The sequence below is a fragment of the Rhinatrema bivittatum genome, chromosome 2 (assembly GCF_901001135.1).
Source record: "Rhinatrema bivittatum chromosome 2, aRhiBiv1.1, whole genome shotgun sequence".
In the NCBI taxonomy this organism is placed as follows: domain Eukaryota; kingdom Metazoa; phylum Chordata; class Amphibia; order Gymnophiona; family Rhinatrematidae; genus Rhinatrema; species Rhinatrema bivittatum.
In genome coordinates this window covers 603,791,025-603,810,670 of record NC_042616.1, presented here as the reverse complement: position 1 = coordinate 603,810,670, position 19,646 = coordinate 603,791,025, and the positions used below count along the sequence as shown (strand labels likewise).

At 42.5% G+C, this 19,646-nt stretch overlaps 1 protein-coding gene across 2 annotated transcripts in view; it reads left to right on the top strand.

Annotated features, from left to right (window-relative positions):
* Positions 1-8,553: 8,553 nt before the first annotated feature.
* Positions 8,554-19,646, top strand: part of ZNF521 (zinc finger protein 521) — an 876,085-nt gene continuing 864,992 nt past the window's right edge. For both annotated transcript variants that reach the window (XM_029591157.1, XM_029591156.1), the window contains exons 1-2: positions 8,554-8,745; positions 9,352-9,526. In XM_029591157.1, the coding sequence (XP_029447017.1) occupies positions 8,560-8,745; positions 9,352-9,526 (361 nt within the window). In that variant the 5' untranslated portion in view covers positions 8,554-8,559. The remainder of the gene's footprint in view (positions 8,746-9,351; positions 9,527-19,646) is intronic.

Here is a 19,646-nt window from a genome sequence, read left to right as displayed (position 1 = left end):
GTAGCCATGGTGTATCGTTGTGGCGTGGGGGCCTTGATGGCCAAAGTGGACATCGAGTCAGCCTTCAGGCTTCTCCCGATCCACCCTGACTGTTTTCCGTTGCTGGGGTTCCGATTTCAGAATGAGTTCTACTATAATGGGTGCTTGCCGATGGGATGTTTCATCGCGTGTGAGTATTTCGAGGCCTTTAGATCCTTTGTACATTGGGTGGTGAAGGTACGATCCGGGATTGATACTCTTGTTCATTACCTGGACGACTTCCTGTTTGTAGGGGGGTGTCTTTGGCATCTTGTGTGCAGTTGTTGCAATGTTTCCAGGATATGGCAGCGGAATTTGGGATTTCCAGGACATTGGTCCGTTAGCCCTTGCTGCTGCCCGCTGTACCTGCTCTACTTCTTGACCCGCAATGGCTCTGTGAGGCGGTGCAGGTCCTGCCTGGCAAGGTTGCAGTAGGAGTGTTGGCTGCTCAATATGCTACCCATCATATGCCCCCATGGCCTCCCTGGCTCCGGCCCGGGAGTATGCTGTGAGTGTTGTGCCCCTTTGATACTCGTTCTTGCTGTCCTATGGCTGTAGGCCTCCAGGAGTGCTCCGGTGTGATGTGTCGGAAGCCATCGCCCTCTCATAGGTGTGCTGCTGTGGCCTTAACACCCTGGCCTCACACTGTCCGTGTCTCAGTATCTGAGCTGACTGTAGTCTCACCGATCGCGGAAGTCAGTGATCGACACTTGGGTGCTGTCTGCTCTGCCTCCGTCATGGCTCTTAAAGGAGTGACAATGGTAGCAGTGGGATCCGAACCCACACCCCAAAAGAGACTGGAATCTTAATCCGGCGCCTTAGACCACTCAATCATGCTATACCACAAACCATCATAATGCCTCTGTATCGCTCCATGGTGAGACCGCACTTTGAATACTGTGTACAATTCTGGTCGCCGCATCTCCACAAAAACACTATTGCGATGGAGAAGGTACCAGAAGGGCTACCAAAGTGATAAGGGGACTGGACAGCTCCCCCACGAGGAAAAGACCAAAGAGGTCGGGACTTCTTAGCCTGGAGAAGAGACGGCTGAGGGGGGATATGACAGAGGTGTCCCAAATCATGAGAGGTCTACAGCGGGTAGATATGAATCAGTTATTTACTCTTTTGGACAATAGAAAGACCAGGGGGCACTCCACGAAGCCAGCATGCGGCACATCCAAAACCAATCGGAGAAAGCTCTTCTCCACCCAATGCACAATCAAAATCTGGAATTTGCCGCCAGAGGATGTGGCCAGTGCTGTCAGTACAGCTGTGTCCAAGAAAGGACCGGACAAGCCCTCGGAAGAGAAGTCCACCATCCACCAATCGAACCGCCCCAGAAAACAGCCACCGCTACCACCAGCAATGGCAACATGGAACAGACTCTGTCCCTGGGTACTCGCCATGCTCCCATGGTCCGGATCGGCTCCAGGTTTTCCTGTGGCTGAACACCTTCTCTGCAGAGTGGCTTGCTTGCTGGAAGAGAGCACCGCCCTGCTCAGCAAGCCCTGCTGCACCGGTGTTTCTTTCACTTTTCTTTTCAAGGCAAAAAAGTAAAAAAAAAAAAAAGCCTGCTTGACCAGCAATAATTTGCTCACTGTTAAATCCCTGTCTAACTCCCAGCTAGGCTTTTCCCTTTAGCCAGTACAACCCTAAAACTTCCTGGCTGTCCTTGCAACTAGGACCACACACTGTTTCCTCTCTACCTGAAACTTTAAACTTTGGGTTTTTCTTCAGTGCAGCTTTTGCCGCACCCTTTCACAAACCACCATGCACTTCTGCACTTCCTATGCTCTGTACTTAGTTTTAGAGCCACAAGCTCCCTGGGTTCTGTACAGTGTTTAGAACCATAGGTCCTCTTCACAACTCTCTGCCCTCCACACAGACACTTTCTTGGATGCTGGGGTTTTTTCCTGTGCACTGCTTAGAAAAAAATCCCATGCATGACACCATATGTGGGAATGAGCGATGATTCCCACAGGCCTAGAGACAAACTAGACTGACTCCAGCCTTCTTAAAATCATAACTCTTTATTATAACTTCACACATGCACAATAGTAGATTGTCTTCTCCTCAGACAGGGTATTCTCTTTACTCACAGTGTGTTGCTTCATCTCAATTCAGGGTTTGGACAGTATTGCATATATGAGCTGCCTTCCTCCTGGAGAGTTGGCCTGGTCTGGTTATCCCCACCTGTATCCCAGCTCTTATTCCCCAGTCTCTTGTTATGCCTTTGAGCTCCACCTGCCCTGTAGGATCCTACCCAGAGAGCATACTCTCCTTAGGGAATTTAAGATGGACCATGCGTTTAACCTGGTCATGCACCAGTAAATAGGGGAACACTAGGAGCGCTGCCTCACAAGCAGTCATCTGCACCTCTAAGTGGATGGTTATAATCTTGTTTTTTGCCTTCAGGAATACATTAATCATATTCTTTAATTTTCTGGACGACTTCCTGTTTGTAGTTGTTGCAGTGTTTCCAGGATACGGCAGCGGAATTTGGGATTCCCTTAGCTGCTGGCAAATCGGAGGATCCCTGTACTTGCTTGTCCTTCTTAGGCATCGAGTTGGTCTCGGTCGAGATTACTTCGCGGCTCCCAGCAGCCAAGGTAACGGCGTTAAAAGGTCTTGTATCCCAGGCGGTGCGGGCCAAGAAGATGACACTGCGTCAGATGCAGTCATTGGTGGGAAGTCTTAACTTTGCATGTCGCGTGATCCCTATGGCCAGGGTATTCATCCGTAGGCTTAGTCACAGTATACCTGGACTGCGGAAAAGTGGACCGGATTCGCATTACTCGGCAGCTGCGGGAAGACTTGTTGATCTGGGACCGCTTCTTGGCTGATTTCAATGGCTGCTCCCTCTGGCAAGGCAAGGCGGTATCTAATCACGATGTGGAGCTCTACACCGATGCGGCTGGTGCAGTGGGTTTTGGCGCCTATTTTAGGGGTGCCTGGTGTGCGGACATCTGGCCTGCAGAGTGGCAGGAGACTGGTGTCACCAGGAACATTACCTTCTTGGAACTGTTTCCGATTGTGGTTTCCGTTGTCCTTTGGGGTTCGTGTCTGCGGGACCGAAACATTGTCTTTTGGTGCGATAATTTGGGGGTGGTAGAGGTTATCAACAAATGGGCTGCTAAGTGTTTGCTGGTTTCGGATTTGCTGCGCGAGTTTGTGCTGCGTTGCATGGGGTTGAAAATAACAGTGTGCCAGGCATGTCCCAGGTGTGGTTAACTCTATCGCTGATTCTCTTTCTCTTTGCAAGTGGACCTTGTTTCGGGAGCTTGCACCAGAAGCGGATCTGCAGGGAGCGTTGGTGCCGTCATTCCTCTGGAGCTTCGGCATCCAGAAGTCTGGATGCTGCTCTGGGCATCGCTAGCTCCATCCACTTGGAACTGCTATGTGACGTCTGCAAACAAGGTGGTGTCCTTCTTGGCTAGTCAGGGTTGGCAGTGGGGTCCGGTATCTGATGAGTTGCTGGTAAGGTTTGTTGAGCGGGTAAGAGTGTTGGGTGATTCTAGGTCAGCGGTGTACAGACGGCTAGCTGGGTTTTCCTTCTTTATGAGAGCTCATGGTTGGGGCTTCCCGGTGGGGAGGTTTATGATCCGGCGGGTTGGGCTCGCGGTTCTCCAAGGTAGCTGACAAATGCTTGCCTATTACTCAGGATATGTTGTGTCAATTGTGGTATGTGTTATACGGGATTTGTCACAACACGTTTGAGTGTTGTCTGTTCCAGTTGGCCTTCGTCTGGGCGTTTTTCGGTGCTTTTCGGGTGAGCGAGTTGGTGGCGCGGGAGGCTAAGGGGTCTGACGCGTCTGGGCTTCTATTTAAGAACGTGCTACTCGGCGCGGATTCTGTTGTTTTGTGTATTCATAAATCCAAGACGGATCAGCTAGGCAGAGGGGCTTCTGTGGTGCTGCATCCCATACCGGGTCTGCGTACTTGCCCAGTGGCGATTGGCACCACCTACAGGCGTATTCGTCCGGTGGGCGGGGTTCATTTTCTGGTGCATCAGGATCTGAAGCCGTTGACGACCAGTTTGAGGCGGTGTTGTAGGCCTTTTTGGCTGCGCTGGGGTTTGACTCTACGAGATTTGGGACTCGCTCGTTTCACATTGGGGCTGCCACCTCTGCAGCACTTTCTAGTCTCTCAGGTGGTGTGATCCAGCGTATTGGCAGGTGGAAGTCGAATGCTTTTACCAGGTATATGCGCAAAGGGTCTCCGTAAATACACAGGATATTAACATTTCTCTCCTTGCAGGTGCGTTCCCCCGTGAGCTAATCGTATGGCCTGGGCCTTTTCACACACTCAAGACCGTCCTTAAGGGACAAATCTGGACTTTGGGGAGCGTGGGGTGTCCTTTTGTTGGTTGGGGCTGCGGGGGATGTCTTGGAGGGAACTGTTGTGATGCCTGTGATGGGGGCTGGATTGTCTCAGTCCTCCGGATATTTTGATCATTCACCTTGGGGGGATCGATTAGGTGAATATGTCTGGACGACGGTTCGTTGGTATGGTACGGAGGGATCTGTGATGGGTTTCTCTCCTGCTTCCAGCCACAGTTCTCTGTTGGTCCGACATTATTCTACGTCCTGCAGCGATCAAGCAAAAGATTTGGCATCGTTGTCACGCCAAGGCCAATCAACAGATTGGTTCTTGGTTGACTTCGATATGGGGGTTCCACATATGCCATGATTGGTCCTGGGAGTTGGTTAAAGGTTTCTTCCGGGGGGATGGTGTGCATCTTTCTTTTATTGGTTTGGATTTGTTCTTGAATTCGCTGCAGGAGGCGGTGGAATGCATTCTCCACAGGAGTCCAGGCCGCATCTTTGGGGCTCTCAGGTGATCCTCACCTGCGCCTGTGGCAGGTAGTCCGAGCCGATTGGGGGGGGGGGGGGGGGTTGTGCTTTGGTAACTGGTGGCTGACCTGACAGGGGCAGGTCAGTGGTCCCTAGCCAAACAACTGGGCGCAGTTGTGGCTGGTACGGCTCCTTGCTAGACGGTGGTGGGGGTCAATTTATTCGGCTCCTTGCTGGACTGTGGCGGGGGTCGATTTATTTGGCTCCTTGCTTGATGGCGGCGGGAGTTGTAGGGGACATGTAAAAGTGGGCGCTTCATACAGGCTGGGATAGCCTGGGTGGGCGCCCAGCTAGCAGGATGGGATAGCCTGGGTTTGCACAAGTTGCAGGCTGGGATAGCCTGGGTTGCCCATCTTGCTGACTGTGGCGGATGGGCGCATATGGGGGATTAAGATTAGATGTGTATGGCTCAGGCTCCGGGGTGTTTAATAAAGCTGCAGCCTGTTGACTCCCAAATCTGTGTTCTGTGTTTTGTGGTTGTAAAGGGGCGGGCTTAGGCAGAAGGGTCAGTCCTGGCTGCCCATATTAACTTCCTGATGATGGTCCGGACTTGACACCTTTGCAGCTTCATATTATGACCTCTTGTTCTACAGTTTTCTTTCCATCGAAAAATGTTTGATTCCTGTGCATTAATACCTGAGAGATTAACATGGAGAAAGAGGGAGAAACAGCAGAGTCAGGCCAGTAAGACAGTGAAGAGACAGGTCATACAGAGTGTTTCCAGAAATTAAAAGTGTTTTGTAGCCACTGCTATGAAGACCCACATAGGACAGGGTAAGGGATGAGGGCGGGACTGGCTGGGATTGGCCACACTACCTGCTCAATGTGCTCATAATAACCTTAAGACCCCCCCCCCCCAAAAAAAAGGCAATTCTGGCTATAAGAACATGTCATACTGGGTCAGACCAAGGGTCCATCAAGCCCAGCATCCTGTTTCCAACAGTGGCCAATCCAGGCCATAAGAACCTGGCAAGTACCCAAAAACTAAATCTATTCCATGTTACCATTGCTAATGGCAGTGGCTATTCTCTGCGTGAACTTAATAGCAGGTAATGGACTTCTCCTCCAAGAACTTATCCAATCCTTTTTTAAACACAGCTATACTAACTGCACTAACCACATCCTCTGGCAACAAATTCCAGAGTTTAATTGTGCATTGAGTAAAAAAGAACTTTCTCCGATTAGTTTTAAATGTGCCCCATGCTAACTTCATGGAGTGCCCCCTAGTCTTTCTACTATCCGAAGGAGTAAATAACCGATTCACATCTACCCGTTCTAGACCTCTCATGATTTTAAACACCTCTATCATATCCCCCCTCAGTCGTCTCTTCTCCAAGCTGAAAAGTCCTAACCTCTTTAGTCTTTCCTCATAGGGGAGCTGTTCCATTCCCCTTATCATTTTGGTAGCCCTTCTCTGTACCTTCTCCATCACAATTATATCTTTTTTGAGATGCGGCGACCAGAATTGTACACAGTATTCAAGGTACGGTCTCACCATGGAGCGATACAGAAGCATTATGACATTTTCCGTTTTATTCACCATTCCCTTTCTAATAATTCCCAACATTCTGTTTGCTTTTTTGACTGCCGCAGCACACTGTACCGATGATTTCAATGTGTTATCCACTATGACACCTAGATCTCTTTCTTGGGTTGTAACGCCTAATATGGAACCCAACATTGTGTAATTATAGCATGGGTTATTTTTCCCTATATGCATCACCTTGCACTTATCCACATTAAATTTCATCTGCCATTTGGATGCCCAATTTTCCAGTCTCACAAGGTCTTCCTGCAATTTATCACAATCTGCTTGTGATTTAACTACTCTGAACAATTTTGTGTCATCTGCAAATTTGATTATCTCACTCGTCGTATTTCTTTCCAGATCATTTATAAATATATTATATGTTCCTGCTTTGCAATCAAACTGGTTGAGTGGTAGCAAAGATGTGCTAAATAGGTTTAACTTAACTGGTCCTGACAACCCTTCTTGCAGTGTAGATCAGTAGTTACAGCCAATACAACACTAAAAGGAAAAATACTTTCAAACCAATTGACCCCCCCCCCCCTTAAAAATAATTTAATCAAACGATCTGATTGACAGATGCATAAGTCTTCTTTATGCGAAATATGTATATTAGCTAGAGACAGATTAAGGGTGCGCTGAGCCTGGGCAGTACCCTGGCCTTGGCTGCCCCTCTACCACCCCCCCCCCCCCGAAACATACACTCCTATTGGCTCCTCCCCCGATTCTATAACCCTTAATCCAGCCTTATATGGGATAACCTGCAGGCTTGGACCCAAGCTAAGTGCCCCATTCCCCTCCCCACCACTGTAATCTGTCACTGGTGTCAGATATAAAAATTTGGATCAAACCATTTACTTTGCATCATGAGGAAGTTTGATTCCTTTAATTTTAATAGGCAAATTGTAGTCTCTGAAGGAGAGTACTTCATTTCATTCAATCTCCAGTAAAGTATTTACTAATCAATAGACTCTTGGTCCACATTACTGAGATCTGCCTGGCTTTTAAGAAAATAAAAAGCATGCAAACTTAGAAATAAAGCACCTGTAAACAAGTTGTAGAGAGATAACTTTTTTTTCTGCATTAAAGGGGCTAGGAGGACAACCACATTACTTTATTAAAAATGAAAGACAATGCACACAGCTGTATGAAAGGAAAAGAACAAAGTCAGCGAACATTTCTTAAAAGGTACCACATACAACTTGTTTGTTGACCTTTACTTCTAAAAATAAAATGCCTGACCTTTATTTCTATAGTAGTACAACTGAGTTTAAAAGAGGTTTGGACATGTTTCTGAAAGATAGGTCCATAAACAATTATTAACCAGGTAGACTTGGAGTTCACAGGGTTGAATGGATCTCCCCATTATGATCTTCTGGGTAGTCCAAATGACCCAGCTTGGCCATTGTTAGTCACAGGATACTGGGCTCGGTGGACCATTGTTATAACTTAGCATGGCCCTTATGTTCTTATCTATCTTAGTGTACTAGAAAGGCAACCACACTACTTTCTGTATGTATAAAGAAACCAATAAATAACAACAATCAAATATCAATAAAGTACAGAAACGGTGACTTCCTTCTTTAGACAGGAATACATTCTCTGTTATGCATTATTGAATCTTTGTTTTGCTTTTAATTAAAACATTTAAACTTCCCCGTCACTTTTAAGTTCATCAACCAACATGCGAAACAATAACACACTGAGATACCACTAGGCAAATTAATATGTATCGTGTGTGTTTTGCTTTTTCTTCCTGAAAACGCTTGACTTTTTTCCCTTTTCATCAGACCTACCAGAAGAGGGACCTTTTCACTCTCAGATGCCTCAGCTTTAATTTCATGAAGAGAGAAGGGAGGCGGAGGGAGGGAGGGGTGAAGGGAGAGAGCAGAGATCTCGTTGCTGTGATGTAGCTGTAATAACGTTTAGCTGCAGGGGTGGTGAGTATGTGCGTGTGTGTAGGAGGGGGCGAAGGAAAAAGGCAAGGGGGGGGGGCTTGTGCGAAGCTTGGTGGCGTTGCTGTTGTTACGCTTTTCTTTTTTCTTTCTTCTTTTTTTTTTTTCCCCCCTCGTTTCTCCTGCAGAGGCTCCCGATCCAGCTCCTGAGGCATCACTCCTCCAGTCCACATCTTGGCGGAGGCCCCCTCGGCTTTTAATCATGCCCCTCTGTCTGTATGTGAGTGCAGGCAGGCTGACAATGATTTCCTCAGTGATTACGTACAGAGCGAGTCCCTGCGGGTTAGGGGCCCCCTCTGGAGCCATCCTGATGGCTTTGGGGGCCTTGCTTCTATTTTCCATTATTATGTGGACTACCGGAGCGACAGCGCAGTCCAAGACCTTGCAGGTTTGTGATGAGGAGGGAGCACACAGCAGCGCACAGCTTCTTCTGCTCTCGCCGAGCCAGGCGTAGACTTTAGAGAGCAAGAAAAGAGGCGCATCCAGCTCCAAAAAAACCGGGGCTTCAGCAAGCGGCAAGAGAAAAGAACCGCAAAAAAAAGAGAAAGAAAGAAATAATAATCCCCAATAAACAACGAAAAACATAAACAAGAAAAATCAAAAGCAGGAGCAGCTCTGATTTTTTTTTTTAATTTTAATTTAGCTTTTGTTTCGTAGGGGAGGGGAAGGTGCATTTTTTTTAGTAACTGTAAATGTGACTCGATGGGTGATTGCTGATTTTTTTTAACTTATTTTTTTATTTTTTAGTATTCTTTGCCAACTGTCCAAAGAGCAGAATCTCTTTGTCTTACATCAAGACACAAAAGTGTGTTTTGGTTTTGTAACTACAACTGAAAAGAAACAGGATATTTTTTATTAGTTTTGTACATTTGAATTGAATATGTAGATTTCTAGGAAGGCAACAAAAAGCAATTAGCAAAAGGTTTTTTTTATATATATATTTCTTTTAAAGTATTTGAGTAATTTTTTTTTCAAAGTTTTTTTTATTTTGTAGAAAGAGAAAAAAAACCCTTCAAGCAGCTGCCAGTGGAAAGGGAGAGAAAAGAGTGTGTTTTGTAGGAGATCATCGGTTAATAGTGTTAGATTTTACAGGTCTGAAATTCAACAACTCCAGCTCTTTGCTTTTAGGATGTCTCGCCGCAAGCAAGCTAAACCAAGATCACTGAAAGGTAAGAGATTATATTGAGTCTGTCGCTTTTGTGTGTGTGTGTGTGTACCAGAACTCTTGTGATCCGACGTGTAAACCATTCCATTATTCAGATCAGTTAGACAGAAAGGATTAAAGGGTCAGGAAGGAACCTACAAACCACCGTAAAATAAAACTGGCAAATTCACAACAGCGAACAATGAAAAGTTGTGCTTTTTTTTTTAATCGGAATTTGTCTTAAGTAAGGCTTAAACGTATTTTATGGCTGTATTTATTTTGCTAGCTTTTTTTTTCTTCTTTTAATGACAACTTAAGGTTACAAGCTCAATGAAATTTGCCCAAGCATGGCCGTGGGCAGTAGTTAGCCCGGAGGAAAAAAAAGAAAATAAAGCAAACCAGCAGATTCCTCCTGTTCTATATTAACTGTCCCCCCCACGCCGGCTGACACGTTCGCCGTGAAAGATTTGTTAAGCAAACTGGTGCACACTTTTATAGCGGAGAACTACTTTCCGTCCCGATTGGTCCGATTCTTCCCCCCCCCCCCGCGCGTTAAAGTTGCATTGGGGGCTGAATTGTTCGGGAGAAGGTAGCTACGGAGGCGCGTGCTGGCCGCCGCCCGCTCGGAGCGGTCGGAACGGGGGGTTATCGGAGTTGGGAGCTGAGGAAACTGTGCTGGAATGTTAGGAGTTTGGAGCGTCGCGTCACGTGACGCCGCGCCCGCCACAGTCTGTGAGACTCCGGGAGGGGGGCGGCGGCGGCTCGGGGTGTGTGTGTGTGTGTGTGCGCGCGCGCGAGTCTGTGAAAGCTGAAATAAAAAAATGGAGCGGGGTTCTGGTGAAGTGGAAGAGGAAGGGAGGGGGGCGAGCTGAGGTGTGCGCGGGGAGCTTGGTAAGAGCTTAAAGAAGAAATTAACAGACTCCCCCCGTGCTCTCTGAGGCCGGAATTTATTCGGTGGGGGAGGAGGACAAAGGGCGGTTTGTTGCAGGCGCGCGCGGGGCTCGGGGGCTGCTGCTACTGCTGCGCTTTGCTGGAATTTCTAACGGAGTCCGCGTTCCAGCCGGAATTCCGCAATTTGCCACGTGAAGGCTCACCCCCTACCCCCTCTTATTAAACTTGGCAGCTCTCACTTTTGCCCATATATTTTTGGTGGTGTTAATATCTGTTAAAAAAAAAAAAAAAGTACGAGTGAGAAGTTCTTCTCGAGCCTTGCCGAGCTGGACAATGGGGTTGGTGCTGGAATGACGGTGAAAGAGACCCAACCCAGCTCGCTAACTTCAGAGCCTTGGCCTTGGGATGAGAAGGGGCTTCACTTCCCCCTCACTGCCCTGGATCAGGCGATACAGGCTCTTTTAGCACATCTGATGGAACATTTTCTTAACATCTACTACCTTTTTTTTTCTGTGACATAAATAATATAAAAAGAAAGCCACAAAGAAATTTAGGGTTGAGAATAGACGTTAAACTCAATATAGGAATTGGGGTAAATGGCATGGGGAGAGTGAAGTTTTCACAATTACGAGAAAAAAACTTGTTTTGAATGTTTCCTTAAGGAGTAATAGCTTTTTAATCTGTTACTCCTGAAATGAAGATGTCTCCGAGAAATCCCACACCCCACCTCTTCAAACTCAACGAAAGGGAGGGGAATGGAGCTAGTGCATTCATCTCTTGATCCTCATGGATTCTCTTTTCAGTTTTAATAAAGTTTGTACACACATTATTGCCTTTCTGTTCTACAGATTTTGAAGAAAGGTGACATTTCACACTTTTTTGATGTAAAGTCACAAGGACATCTATTTAAAGTTATTTTCTGAGCCCCCTTCCCTCCACCCTAGGAGTATTTACAGTATTGTTTTTATAACATTCTTTCTATTGGTTTATAAAGGGTGGCTATAAGTATATTGCTAAGAAAAGAGTAAAATAATTACGTAGTGGATCAATTAACCTTTTAATAACGCACACAAACATAGTAAATTAGTTGAATATCCCCTTGTTTTGTTTTTTTTTTTCACATTAAATCTGCATGCCTGTGTGACTTGCATACTTTTCAAATTAAAAAAAAAAAAAAAGACAAACCCAAACCTTTGCAGAATGGAAAATGTTACTTAAAACTGATACAGCTTCTTTTTATCCCTGAACACCAAACATAAAATTGTAACTATTCATTTCCTCTCTTCTGTCTGAAAAAAAAAATGGTTGTTATAATTGCTATACTTCTGGTTTTTGTTTTGAGCGATGTCCATTTTTTAAGGGATTGGTTGTGTAGTGTGAATGTCTGGCCAGGATTTCAAGAGTAAGTTGGCACATGGTTTAACTTAGTAGCTAAGTACATCTCCAGTATCTTTATTTAAAATAATATAGTCCAATGTTAGATTTATTTTTTCATTCCAAGAAGTAGCTGGTGTCTTCCCTCTTATCCCCAAGCAAATTACACATTTTCTAATTTAGATTGTGGATCCCTATGACCTTTTTAGATAAGCCATTCAGTAAGTAAACTATTCTAAATAAACCATATCAAAGGTAGATAATGTGCGCCCGCCCGTTAACATGAGCAGCTTTTTTTTTTTTTTAAGTTTCAAAACTGGATTGTAACATGGTTGTTGCTTATGCTGACATAATTTGAATCCAGGATCTCATGGGAGTGATAATGTAAAACAGGTAAATATAGTGAATCAGAATGACAGCTGATTGTTGGGGAGTTCCCATGTTTAATTAAATACAGACAAGTGATTTCATTGTTACATATACCATATTAAAAACAATATTGACCAAATTTATCACTTTTGTAAAATTGCACTAGAAGTAGAGTAAACTTTTCAATTTTGCCCTCATTGCTGCCTGGCAAAATTCTGTCACTGACATCTACTGGTACATGTTTAGTTGTAATAGTGTGTTCTTGTATCACACTGATAGTGTTATCTCATATGCTTCCCTTAAAATTATTGCTAAAGCATACGTTGTTTTTCCTTAACACAAACTTGGCAGTATTTTTACTTGTAGCATGATGTGTAAAAGTGGCAGAAATATTTCAGTATAGTACAAAACATTTTTAAATGAGCAGATACATTTTCCTCTATTGGATAGTATTCAAAGCTTGAAACTTTTATGTGAGCTTATTGACAGGACAAAAATAAGTTTTGTTGATAGTGTTGCAAGGTGACACTGCAAATCCATTGGATTGTTCCCTCATATAGATTTCATTTTCTTCCAATCTGCTTACCATCCTTGTTTTTTGACAATTGTTGTGCAAAAATGTAAATGGTTTTTAGTGTGAAATGCAATTTTGAGGGGAAAAATATCTAATGCACTTCAAAGTTTTGTTTTTGATGTAACTAATTTGGATTCTATGTTGATTTAGTTGCAAGAATTACCAGTTTATGTAGTTTTGAAATGAAAAAATGAAGGTAGAGTATAAAAAATGGCAACCAAAAAAAAAAAGCAAGTTTCAAACTAGTTGTAGTAGGGATCTGCATTCATTGGTCCATTTGTTTCGGCGGTGTGCACTTATCTTGTGAAAGGAAGGTAGGCGTGCAAAACTGATGATATACGTACATTTAGGTAATTGAGTCTTGTTCAGTTCTCTTTACCATAGCACCAAAATGAGAGGAAAAAAACTTAGGGGTCGATTTTAAGACCCACGCACATGGACGTAGCAATTTTATAACATGCGTGAATATGAGGATATGAGGGCGGATATCCTCCATGCGCGGGGGGGGGGGGGATTTTAAAAGGCCATGTGCAGCGATGGGAGTAGGGTTTCCTCAGTTTCTTCCCAGTCCGCTGTACCCCTCCCTAACCTTCCCACCCTTTCCCCTCTCCTCTCCTCCCCGACCACTAACCCCTTCCGAGCTACTTACTTTGTTTTCCTTCGATTACTTACTATTTCTCGGGAGCAGAAGTAATCTCTGCACGTCTGCCAGCTGCAGGTGCGTGCATTCCTGGGACAGCGTTGAATGGCGCTGTCCCGGCCCACCCCTTTGGGAAGACCTGGCACTTTGGTGTGTAACAGGGTTTATGCGTGTGGCCATGTCCTTCCGAAAAATGCATGTGGCACGAGCAAGTCCCGGCCACATGTATAACCCCCCCTCCCCTCCTGGTTTTACGCACATGGACTTCTGAAAATTAGCCTGTTAGTGAACTAGCCTAATATTTTATGCATGTCAAAAATCCTTACTGACTAGAGTCCTGTATGTTTGTAGTTTATACTTGTTACCATTTATGTTTAAATTTAACTAGTTGATTATTTTCTTGACATTTGCTTTTAAATATAGTACGATAGTCAGTGAAATTAGGTTGATTATAGCTCAATTACTGAACTTGCTGGCATAAACAAGCAGTGTACCCGTGGAGTCAAGAAAGCAACCCTTTACTATTCTAGGCCAGTGAGCATTTTTAGTCTGTTTCCCAGAGGTTGATTTTGGGATGTTAATAGCATTGACATCATCTTCTTAAAGGGGAGTGGGCAGAGAAGATTTTGGACTCCCAATGGCCTAAAATGTAAAAACATCTGGTGAATGCATGAGTGGATAGTTGCCATTTTATTGGACAGCAAAAAAACCAAAACATAAAATACATGAAAAATCAAATTACAAAGGGACGTGATTAGGCATGTTTATATTTATTTGCTTTTAGTTTGTCATATTAGTTCTACATCCATTAAAGACTGCTCAAATAGTTTCCACAGACAGTAATGACATCTAATGGTAATGACAGTATGTAGTAGCTTTAAACTTCCAGACTGATTTATTTTTCTCTTTGTATTATTGCAAATTACAAAGCCTTTTTTTTTTTTTTGGTTTCCCTGTCCCTGTCCCTAGCCTAGACCTATTGCTATTAATTGTTTTTGCATTTAAATAGCCATTTAAACAAAATAAACATTGTTTTTTTGTCATGTATACTAGAAAAGTGATGGCAGCAAAAAGATCATATGGCCCATCTTGTCTGCTCATCCACATAACTGCTTAGCTCTACAATCCCAGCCACACTTGTGAGATCCCTGTGCTGGTCCCATACCTCCACCACCACCACCTTTACTGGGAGGCTGTCCCATGTGTCCACCATTCTTTCTGTAAATACTTCCTTAGATTACTCCTCAATCTGACCCCTTTGCACTCTCATTCCATGACTCCTCGCTCCACAGTCTCTCTCCTGTTGAAAGAGACCAGCCTCCTGTGCAAGAATACCTCAGTTCTTTAAATTTCTATCCTATCTCCCCTATCCTGATTTTTACTGCACATTTTGACATAGCCATGTTGCTTCTTCTTAAGAACCTTTTTCTATCCAGAGTTGGTTTATTCTGAGGATATGTCCTAAAGCATTGCTTGTGTTTTTCTGTTTATTCTCATGTGAAGAGAGAAGTCCTATGATTATTGAAGCGGTAATCTTGTGGGTATAAAATGCCATTATCCTTGAGCTGAGATGTCTGCAGAGCTCCTTTTTTTTCCTTATTGATATTTCATCGTAATTTATTTGGCATAAACCTTGGCAATTGGTTTATAGGACCTTTGTTGTGAAATGCATGATACTGTCAGCAGAACAAGGAAAAGAGCAGAGTTTACGTGCCTCATTCACAGCCCTCAGATTCACTAGACTATTTTTAACCGTAGTACATCTGTCAGTGTTGATTTTAAAAAGTAGATTGCACAAATGTGCGTATACTATACCAGTGCTAGGTTCTATGCTACCTCAGAAGGGGTGCTATAGTTTTATGCAACCCACAAAATAATATTCTGCTAATTTATTTTAAAGCACAGTTTTTGTTAAAAGGAAAAGCTCCTTGACTTTCATTCTAAATACTGCCAACTATTCATTTCAGTTGAAAATGACGCCAATAGTTTTTTCTCTTCTTTTGAGATGTCAGCCTTTTTTTAAGATTTTTTTTTTTTCCAGGCGTTCCAGAATAGATGTTTTGGATGATGATGATGTGTGTATGTGGGGTTTATTTCTGTGCCTCTTACCCCCAACTTATTACTGTTTCCATAAGCGTAATGTATCTGACATGTAATTCTACCGCTGCAAGAAGTTACATTTATGAGTGGAACATATTTTCCTGTAAGATGTACTTCAGTAGAATATGGCGGAGAATGATTTCAGTCTGAAAGATTTTGAATCTGGATGCTGATGTCTTGGCAGGCAAGACAAACCTCTGGCAAATGCCTTTTCCCCAGATGTATTTGGATTTTTCCATTGGCTCCTGTGGTGCTGTCAAAGGTCAAAATTAGTCCCATTGGGAACAATGCAACTTTCTAATCCCATTTCAATTAAATCAGAAATGTGGCCTTGTGTATTTATTGCTTAGGGACTATGAGTAGCTACAGGAGGGAGTTTGTCTTCTTTATTGCTGTGGAAGTGTAAATTTGTATATATTTAAATATCTCAAATTAGTAATAGAGAGTATTAGAAGGTTAGCATTGCTGCATTTCAGTTCTTCTGTTTTTATGGCACGACTGATGAATAAAGAGACCTTGTAAATGCTTTAAAGGGATACAAAATCCTGGCTGTGAAAGTAGGACTAAAGATGGAAGTCAGAAAACAAAGTCATGTTTTACTTTCATTTTAATCGATTTACATTTTTTAGCACATATCCTTTTTTTTTTTTCTTCTTGGAACAGCAACTCCACTAGTTGAAAGTTAACATAGAAGAAATCTGTTCTGTTTGGATTTTCTTCCAATGTTTGGAATATTTTGTTTTGGTTGGGAGTGGACAATTCTGAAAAAATGGAGCTGCTTGCATGGGGGCTAGATACCTCCATGAGGATACTAGATACTGCAGTAGCAGTGATATCAAACATGGGGCTTAGGAGCCAGTTGAGATGTCATAAGTTCATTATGACTCTCCTACTTTAAAACCGTTAAAGCCTCACAGAACAGGCCTGAGAGAGAATTTTTCACATATGTAGTGAAAGAATGTTTCATGATTCAGTGATACATGGCTTGCTTCTATATGGACACTCTCTTAGAGTTGATGAGAACAGTGAAGCAATTGACAATACTGCCCAACCAATCCAACTCATAAAGCGTTATCTGACTTGGTGCTTCCACATTTCTGAGGCAGAAATGTACTTGACTGGATCTAGTGGTGAGCAGTAAACAATTTGAACTATTTATTGTCTGGAAAGTAATTGCAGTAATAGTCTTGTTTTTTAAATCTAATGGAAGATTTTTCAAAATGTCTTGAATGATTTGGAAAAATGTTCAGTTTTCCTTTAATTACTTTCCTGGATGATCCAAAGTTTTTGTTAATATGTACCAAGTAGAACATCTGCGAACTATAACGCAGCCATATAAAGATCGAAGGGACATAGGAAGAATGGCAAGGATCCGTTGCTGGCAGCACAGACTGACTTGAGGTTCCCTGGGGAAGGAGGAAGTTAGACCTCAGTCCTCCAGGAAAAGAGAGGTCAGACAGTGGGAATGATGTAGGAACTGTGGAGAAGAAATAGGAGTTGCCATGACAGCAGTAACGATGTTTTTGAAGGTATTTAATAAGCTGATGAATTAATGGGAATGAATAAAAAATATGATTTGTATTGGCTGTTGTCTCAAACTGAGTAGCACAGGGATAGGACAGTTTTACAGCATTCTCTAAACTATAGCTTACTTGTTGGTTTCCTTGATTACGGAATAAAATGCTGATTAAAAAAAAAAGACAGTATGGTTTTTGAATCATATGGCTTTACTAAGTTTGGGGCACAGTTGCAATGATGTGGGCTCAGAAAATAGAAATTCCAGAAGCTTATGTGCCACGAAGAATGGTGGGGTTCTTTTTTCTTTTTCTCTCTCTATAAGCATTCATTAGGTTAACCATAGAGTTCGATTTATAATTTCTGGTTCTTTAATGTAGAATTGCAAAATAACGTACTTTTTTTTTTTTTTTTTGCTAATGTCCAGTAATGAATTGCTATTCTGAACCCTGGGCAAATCTGGGCTCAGTTGTGATCAGCAACAAACAGTTTGCTTAACTGTGAGCTTGTTTGCCAAGGCTTCTTCACCAATCTGTATCTATGGAAATAAAGCTTAGTAAATCAGGCCCTGTGTTTTCTGTCAGTTGTGATTCTGAATGCCTTTTGGCAACATTTTTTCAATGCTAATGTGTTTTTGGTTTTTTTTTTTTTCTGTACCTGCCAACCACTTCCTTCCTTCCTTTTCTTCCTTCCTTATGATTATGCTGTTTGGAACTCTCTGATCTTACTATAATCCCAAGACAATGGAGGTGACAGGACATATGCTAGATTTAACATTTGTCTTGTTCTGAGACTACCATTATACTAGAAAATAATTCCCTGAAAGGGTAGAATAGTTAAATATAATTGAAGATGTGTGAACAATGAGGGGTTTGAGCAGGATAGTGACTTGCCCCTTCTTTTTTTTTTTCTTTTGTTCCTAATAAAAAAAATTACTTTAAAAAAAAGTGAATTTTAAGTTGTGAAAGGTGCAAAATAGACAGCACTGGAGACTGAAGTCCTCCATTTATCCAAAGAAATAGGTACAGCATGAAATAACCACCTTGCAAACTTCTCCGCACTGCCATGTCCGTGTCACTCAACCCTGTTCTGGATGAAACGACCTCTGAGAGTGAGAAGGTAATTCAGTGCTCATGCCTTCGCAATCTTTGGCCTTTCCATTGAAATTGCCAACAATGATGCCCGTAGGTGCAAAATTGTAAAGGTAATTTTAGTGATGTGGATGCTTATCCACTGTGACCTGAACTGAGACCATCAACTCATTTCTCATGGGAGATACTTTATTTGGAAGAGTGTGAACATTTGAAAAAGTTGGATGTTTCCTCATTTGTCCTCTCTTCCATTACTTCCTAAAATATGTCTTTGTATCGCGTTTCCTGGCTCCTTTTATTCTCAGATTCCTTATGAGAACATAAGGGTTGCCAAGAGGGAGAATGGTGCTTGGCTAGATGGACTTTTGTTCTTAATCCAGTTTGGATAAATGAGAAGGCATACAATTTATCACTTGTTCAAATGATCAGTAACATTAAATAAATGACAAAAGCTAAAGTGGAAGTTAAGATAAAAATACTTACCTTAAAGGTGGTGATAATCATTTTACTTCTAAATGTCTTCCTGTTTCTTTCATCATCTTATTCCAGATCTGCAACATGTTTTGGTTTTATTAAATTGGTTTATTTTCATATCTTTTCTAGGCAACAATTTTAGATTTTCAGGGTGCCCTGAAGTGTGTGGCTTTCCGGGTAGGTAGCACAGTACAGACTAGAGAAGCAAAATGGGTGATAAATAGGAACAGAATAATTTCAGTCAGCCTTTTTGCTAATTTATACTTATTTCAGGGGAAATGTAGTTTTGACTATGCTGTCTAAGCAGTTTCACAATTAAATAATGAGAGAAACGCTGAAAGCTGTACACATATAATCTTTATACAGCACTAGCACAATATATGTATGTACGTCATGGTTCGTTTAATACACCCTTAATTGAAATGTTTAAATAAGTATTTTATTGTAGTCACAGGACATAGTAAACAACACTGAACATATAGCCTTTTTATGAAACTTTGTTACCGAACTTATAAGGCACCACCCTAATATTAGGAACAGAAACATGTACAATTTACTATATGTGCCTCTATGTAAACCGTTATGACGGTAATATACTGAATGACGATATAGAAAAGCTTTTAAATAAAATAAATAAATAAATAAATAATGTTAAAAGGATCATAATTCACAAATACCTGCATAAAATGAGATATTGATGAAACTTCTGCACTTTTTCAATGTTACAAGTATTTGTTACGTTTTAGTTGTATGCTTGTGACAAACATTAATTGGGAATCTGTTCTTCTTCAATCTTTTTTTTTTTTAATTTCATGAAAAATGTAAGTTTTATTGTGCCTACAATGCTTACCCTTTTCTATTACTTTTGTTTGCTTAGTGCATGAACTGTGCAGCAATGGATATAGCCTTGGGTGACGTTGTTTCTTTAAGAAATCTTAGCACATGGACCTTCCCCCTCCCCCCCCCCCCCCCCTTACAGTGCTAGAGCTGCAGCCCTCAAGGGGATCAGATTTCTTTTGTCTTCTGGGAGATTTCTTGCTTTTCAGCCTGGAGCAAATAAATTCGGCAGTAAGTGGAGAGCACTGTCCTTGAGTAGGAAGGCTGGAATGCTGGCGGG